Source organism: Anarrhichthys ocellatus, unplaced genomic scaffold, assembly GCF_004355925.1.
Source record: "Anarrhichthys ocellatus isolate YVR2014 unplaced genomic scaffold, GSC_Weel_1.0 scaffold26, whole genome shotgun sequence".
In the NCBI taxonomy this organism is placed as follows: domain Eukaryota; kingdom Metazoa; phylum Chordata; class Actinopteri; order Perciformes; family Anarhichadidae; genus Anarrhichthys; species Anarrhichthys ocellatus.
The window spans coordinates 3,409,195-3,416,427 of record NW_022280056.1 but is presented as its reverse complement, the minus strand read 5'-3'; the positions used below and the strand labels follow the sequence as shown (position 1 = coordinate 3,416,427).

The window sequence follows — 7,233 nt, the reverse complement described above, 5'->3', positions numbered from 1 at the left end:
GGCTGATCAATGGTACTTTGCAAATTTCAAATTCAAGCCTACTTCCATTATAGTTACAGTTAAGAGTCGCACATCACAAATCCTTGGTTCAAAGGCTGCATCTGATTAGAGTCCAACTCCAGCATAAAATTAAGCTTTTACATTTACGATCAATGCGCTGCACGTGTCGGGTGAGAGTCGTGAAATATGCGACAACAAACAAAACGCGTCAGAGATTATGAGGTTACGGTGTAAACACTAGCATCGCCATATTCATCACACCACATCAGGTAGTTGATGGCAAAGAGCACCTATTGCCACCAGACTTTTAATAATCTCAAACTTAATTCAAATAGCATTTATTGTTAAAGCAATCCTCCGTGAGGTAATAACACGTGTACATGCTTCAGTCTGACCAGGAGACTTTGATTCATTATATGAAACAGAAAGAAGCAAGAAACCTTTCAAATTTTATGAGATTTTCACTTTATAAACAACCAAAAATTCATCATACAGAACATACATTCAAACACTTTCAACTTTAATGGCTCGTAAAAAAAAATTCAACATTTATACATGACAAAAACTTTGACCTTTAAAAATTGTTTCATAGTGAATCTCACAATAAACTGTTTATTTATGGCTTAATAACCAACATCTGCACGAGTGCCGCACAACCAACCAGAGAAAGAAGTGCCGTAAACATGGATATTTACTTTCTGTTAGAACTGTAATCATTGCTGGACGTTTCAAAAACAACCCCCCCACCCCCCCCCCAAAAAAAAACACATCTGTATCCTCCCGGCCGCGCTCCGTTTTATCAACCTTAAGGCACTTGTAAACAGCGTTTCATGTGGAAAGCGGGTGAATCGCTCTTGAAGTAGCCGCTTGTATCCTCCCAACTAGTCAGGTAAGGACACGGTCACAACTTCACTGTAAGGTCCGTACCGGCCAAACGCGTCTTTGCCCACCACAGCGACACAAATCTTGCGCCCGGCCTGGTACTTGTTGATCACATGACAGATGGGCGGCTCTTTGTCTTTGGCATCCACCACCTGAATGGTCCAGGCTGGGAAGACGTTGCTACCCTTCTCCTTCTCCACGCTAATGAAGACTCTGCAGCATGGAGAGAGAGAGAGAGAGAGAGAGAGAGAGAGAGAGAGAGAGAGAGAGAACACCAGAATGAGGAAAAAGTGAGCAACTACAAAAAAGACTAAGAAGACAAGGAGAGCTGCAGTGAAGAACTGAACTCTGCTTCCAGTACATTTCTCAGTCAGATACAAGATAGCACTCCTGTAACCAACCTGGTTGAGAGAGAGTACGGCCGTCACCATTTTGATTCAAAATCAAAAGTCGATCGAAACAAGCGAATAAGGAGATATTCGCAGGCATCGTAAACAGATAGATTTGACTGGGACAGGAACAGGATTTGGGTGATTTCTGCAGGCGAGGAAACTCACTCTGATGTTGTAAAGCACGCTCCTGCCATCTAGTGGTGCTTTAACAGTTTGCATTCAATTGACCAGTGAAATCAGCCATTGTGTTCACATTTTAAATAAATGATTTCAATTTGACCACATGGCCTTGGTGTGGTACACTCCCAAAAACATATGTTGGTTATATCTTTTTAAAGAAGAATTTGAAAATGTAAATGAACAGTCGGGACAAACAACCAACGATCTGTTGATCTTTACGAACCAAGACTCCATAACAATAGCACAGCCGTCAGATATCGCCATCTAAAGTCATGCAACTCTACGAGAACTAAAACGATTAGTCCACATATCAATTAGTCGATGCTTTTGATGCTTGATTAACCGTTTCTGTGCCTTTTAATGGCAACTTAAAATGGTTCAAATTCTCGAGTTTAAGCATCTTCATTTGCAGCGTTTGCTGCTTCCTTTGCCATATATAGTCCTGCACTAAATACGTCGGGGTTTTGGACTTTTGGTGGGACAAAACAAGACATCTGAAGACGTCAATGTGTTGATGCGTGTCCATTTGGAGGAGCCATTGGAATGGGACAAACACTGTGAAAGAGAGGCAGTCCCTTCAATGGTAAATAACTACACTATTGTGTAAAGGTGATTTTATCCAGTGAGTCGCAGGGCTGAAAGCTGCCTACTGAACCCAGAATGTCTCAACCTCTGATAGTTCTCACCTGTAAATATCCATGGGTGGCCTAGATGGGTCTTTCTCTTCCACTGACCAGAGCACAGAGAGGCCAGGGGGTCTCCTGATGAGAGCCATTTTTACTTGTAGAATCTGGGGGATGTTGTACTTGGCCGCTTCCATGTTCAGGGTGGAGGGGAAGGGATTGGAGGGAAGAGGGGGATACAGGACCTTGTCCTTGGGGTCAAAAGGAGGCAGTGGAGGTTAATGAGAGTAGCAAACAGTCAAGTGAATTACAAACGTGGGTTAGCGTGAGCATTACCCGCTCTGAGTTTGTGTGCTTGGTTTCCACTTTCACCGGCCCAGCCTTCGGTTCCTCGCGCTGCGTGAGCTCCACAACATTGTTCTGTATTTCCTGCTTATATTTTGGCTCTTTCTTTACCTTAAGTTCCAACAACACACAACGTAACACCGTCGGTAAACGAAGGCACAACACAAAATACACATCAACAGTGAAAACAAAGCCAAAAAGAAAAGGGGATGTAGGGTTTTATACAAAAATGCAAATTGACATTAGCGACACATAACATATTTATGCGTGGAATGTTTTGAAGAGGATGGATATCAATAATACAAACACCTTACCTTACCCTTTGGAGAACCATAAGGGGTTAGAACCGGAGGAGACAGATCCTCACTTAAATCCGTTATGGCACCCGTCAAAGCTTAACATGGATTATGTGCAATGACAAGTAACAGAGGAAGGGACAGGGAAGAGTGGAAGAAAGCATGTGGTTATTAATTCATGTACTCACTGACTCATATTATTTAATTTGGGTCATTAGAACAGCTTATCGTGTCCCTTTTTCTCACTGCAAGGCGGTATCGTGTCACCAGAAGCTACATTACATCGTTTAAACTTGAGCTATTCAAACATCCACTTTGTGTGTGTGTGTGTGTGTGTGTGTATACATTACCTTCGTTATCAGCCTGCATCTTCTTTAGGGCCTCTTTTGTGTTTTCCTGGACAGAAAAGATCGATCAACTTAAGCTCAATGTTGACAGCACATGTCTAGTTAACTCAGAACAGTTCAAGACACAACTTTCAAAGGCAAATGAACAATCTTCTCTCCGTACATGGAAGACTACAAAATACATCAAAGCCTCAACTCTGCTAAATAACTGTTGTCCAAACTACAACTAACAGACCTTTGTGAAGATAGCTTTGTGCTGATTAAACAGACATTCTTAAGATTTATTTAGCTGATTATTCCAAGTTAAATAACTGCATATTCACCATCGCTTCAAAGACCTCTCCGCTCTCGTCCATGCTCTTCATGTCAGCTGAAAAATAAAATTGCATATAATGAATACTCATGCGACCCACAAACGCAAATACTCTTTAGCGCACCCGCCCGCTAGGCTCTTACTCTGTGACTCGGCCTCCAGGGTTTCATCCTCAGAGTGCTCCCTGCAGAGATGGACATCCAATCAAACGCAAATAAAAACAAAAGGTAATAATTCCCATCAGAGCCTTCTGAACTATCACACCGCACTGATCCACCTGGACCTGCTTCTACATACCTGGTCTTTACGTTAACGAGAGATGGCATTGGGCTCTGAAAGGCAAATGTTTTTGAGAGATTCGTTACGCATTCGTTACGCTCACATAAACAGTGTTTGCATCTCAAACTGAACATTATTATGGAGTGTATCTATCATATGTTCTACCTTAAGTTACCAGTTAAGTTAAAACAATTCATATATTGTGTTTGGGCATATCTCCGGAAAAATCTAAATGCATGAGTGAAAAACAGCTTTGACGCTGAACATGCATGTCAGTCCATACATATGCATCGACTGCATTAATTCGTGTGTTTGTGTGCATCAAACCTTTTTCTGTTCCTCCGTCATGAAGGCGATCGCTGCTTCTGCTCTCTTGGTTACCGTGTTAATTCGAGCCTGAGGAAGAGAGGAATATTCTGTAAAGATTTATTGGGTTAAAGATCTTCTTCATCACCAATGTGCCTTTGAGACGTACGCACAAGATATTCACGTTTGTCTCTTTTACTTTAAAGAGAAAAGAAATGGCAGACTAAGAAACATGTGCATAAAAAGGTGAATGTTATGATGGTAAGCATCTGTGTCCAGTTCAAGAGGTTTTAATCTAATGGGTAAAAAAACTGATGATGAACAATGAACAACAGATTTAGACAGCAGAAGAATGGATGCTCCGAGGATTTACCAGCAGCTGTCAAATTTAGAGACGAGAGAAGAAGAGGGAAGAGAAGAGACGAATCTAAAACAGTTTGAAGAAATTAAGGAATGAAATAATTAGGGCAGGAGAGAAAAAGAAGGAACGTCAGACGTGCATACATAAGAAGAAATAAAATTCAAATTAGCAGTGTATTAGTCCCCCACTGCCTAACTCCCATAAAGGTGTTGATTTGGGGGGAAACTTTGTCAGTCCCTGCAGTATCAGTCTAACGTGTAGCACACTACGTCCACCGACCTCCAGCGTTTGGATGGAGCTTGAATAGTCGACAGCCCGATCCAGCTGTTGAATAGTTTCTATTAAACCCTGCAGCTTGCTTTCTTTCTTTTGCACTGCGGCGTGAACCTCCTGCTCGATCAGCGTCTCCACCTGCGGACACACAAACACACAAAATAAAACACACACACAAGCATTATGGAAGCGCTGCATTCAGTAACTGCAGATTATAGTTATAATCCAGTAAATGCATTTAATAATCATAAAATAGGGTCTCTTACTTCCAATTGGGAGAATTTAAGCTTCTTAGCAGGGGCTCCAGAGGAAGCTGGGCTGGAGGCGGGCGACCTCTGCATTCTGCAGGCAGACATTCAGACAAACAGAATGTCAATATTCACGAGCAAGTGTAAGCTAGATCTTAAAAACTATCCAACGGGAAAACCCAGAGCAGTGTTGCCAACTCTTTCTCCAACGCTCCCCCGGGCAGGTAGGCCGGCCAATCAATACATTCAGGCCGGATGCAGTGATTGGACAGGATTGTAATGGATTCAATGATTGCTGTCTGGATACACAGAGAATGGTTTTGAGGAAGATTTCCAGCGCTAGCGTTAAGTTGTACAAGCACCGACCAGAAGAAAAATGTGCTGGAGCAACAAACATTAGACGCAGTAAAAAAAAAAAAGCAATGAGGAAGAGTTCAATGTCTGCAAGAAAGCAAAGCTGGTAAGAGAGATTTGATTGTGCTGGATGGTCTACCCCTTTAAACACTCGACTGTCTCACTACATGCTCCCACTACATCTCTACATCTCTGAAACAGCTGTCGGATCGACAAGCAAGTTATTAAATTACTTTCAAAACACTGCATGAACAGCATGCAGTGATGAGGTTACAGCTCGCATAAAACAAACAACGTGTCCCAGTTAGATTCCTTTGTGATGTAAAAAAGTAAGAACTGTTTTGTGGCTTACACACACGGAGGAAAGTGCATATTTATAAAATATGGTTTGTAGAGTATAGAGGGCTTTACTGAGCCTATAGGTTTTTTTGTATAACAATGTAAGGACTGGATCAACCAGGGGGCAGAACAATGCTGCGATTTATCATTCAGCTTCAAGCGTTACTCAATGTTCACCATTTCCTGCGTTTACAATGGTCATCGGTCCCCTACGGTTCTTGTGGCAGCTAGCTTCCTCTATTGACCCGGGGAAAGGTGTAGACAGACGCAATCCACGACACACACTTTCTCCCCTGCCAGCACAGAGCTTCACAAGACTTTCAGAGGATCCATCCCCTCAGATCCATCTCTCATGCAACTCTGCAACCATTTGCCTGACCGGTCCTGCTCCTAACGAGATTAGCCGCGGGGGGCAACTGGCATGCTGCAAACATGTATGAAGCGGTTCTGCAAACATGAAGCTATCGGAAGTTAACTCACACATCCAGCAGACTCAGGGCCACCTCTGCATCAGTTTTCAATCCATTTGTTGTTTTCAGTTCACGCCACCTTTCAAAGGCCAATCCAATGGTCACGCGAGTCTCTTTTTGCACGTGAGAGTGTTGTTTGTGGCTCTTGCCTTTGTTGGGAGGCCTTCTCCTCTTTGGAGCTGGTCTTTTTGAGCCTGTGTGGTCTGCCATGTTCTACAGCGGTGTACTGTCGAGACAAAAGCTGTGTAGTTTAGTTTCACAATATTACAGAGAACATAAAATGAATATGCATAAGATATGACTACGTAAAATATGATTGACAAAATATACACAGTTTTGTTAAGTTAGGGGAAAGTAAAAGGTGAGGTTAGGGGGGCTGACACAGTCGTTAGTCCATAAATAACAGTCGGTTGCTTTTGTTTCACTCCTACATTATTGAACTCTTTGTTTCAGAGCTCTCTATGATGCGACGCAGTGCAAATATTGTACAACATGTTGCCAACAATAGCAATATCATGGCACACTCTTGTAACCCTAACCCACTACTGTTCAGATATGCGTTTACCAAAAGAAAGGAAGCAATTACGTATGAAATGTATTCTCTGCATTGGGGTTTTAGTTTTACGAATATACGTTTCTACAAAACAAACTGCATATCAACATGCTTTGAGTTTCAGCCTTATTGACACACACACACACAACATGGAGAATAACACTGTGTGCTATTATTCACTCCTGCATCATATGAGCATGTATTGTGATGTATCGATCAATGAGTCTACCAGGCTTTATAACTGCAATATCAACAGAGACACAAAAGTTAGATAAAAGAGCAATGTATCATGCAAAGAACAATAATACACTGTTTTATTTGCAGGATAACTAATTATAAATCAATTCACTTTCATATTTTACTCGCTATTGATGTTCGTTGCAGAATTAATGATAGTGATTAGTGGCTCTATTGTTTCGATAGTCTAAGGTACTCACTGGGTTAGCTAGCTAGCTAAACTGTAAGTTAGCTTCAGCGAAATATTTCTCTATTTAGCAAAGAGTAAGCTGTCTAACGTTAGCGTACAAGACAGCTACCATACAGCTGCTACGTTCAAAAGATTTAAAATGCAACAAGGTAAAAACGTCTAACTGCTGTCTGTTAATAAAACATGTTAACTTTACCTGCTGGAGCTTTCACGTTCAACTTCCGCCCACCGAAATATGTAGCACT

The 7,233-nt window shown here is 41.8% G+C and overlaps 1 protein-coding gene across 1 annotated transcript; it reads right to left on the bottom strand.

Annotated features, from left to right (window-relative positions):
* Positions 1–7,233, bottom strand: atf7ip2 (activating transcription factor 7 interacting protein 2). Its single transcript, XM_031861865.1, has 13 exons — positions 7,185–7,233; positions 6,019–6,234; positions 4,864–4,939; positions 4,604–4,735; positions 3,985–4,053; positions 3,676–3,710; positions 3,522–3,562; positions 3,389–3,435; positions 3,069–3,114; positions 2,737–2,816; positions 2,414–2,533; positions 2,141–2,328; positions 1–1,095 (listed from the first exon to the last, which is right to left on the bottom strand). The coding sequence occupies exons 2-13, from the start codon at positions 6,216–6,218 to the stop codon at positions 882–884; spliced, it is 1,248 nt and encodes a 415-aa protein (XP_031717725.1). The 5' UTR covers positions 6,219–6,234; positions 7,185–7,233; the 3' UTR covers positions 1–881.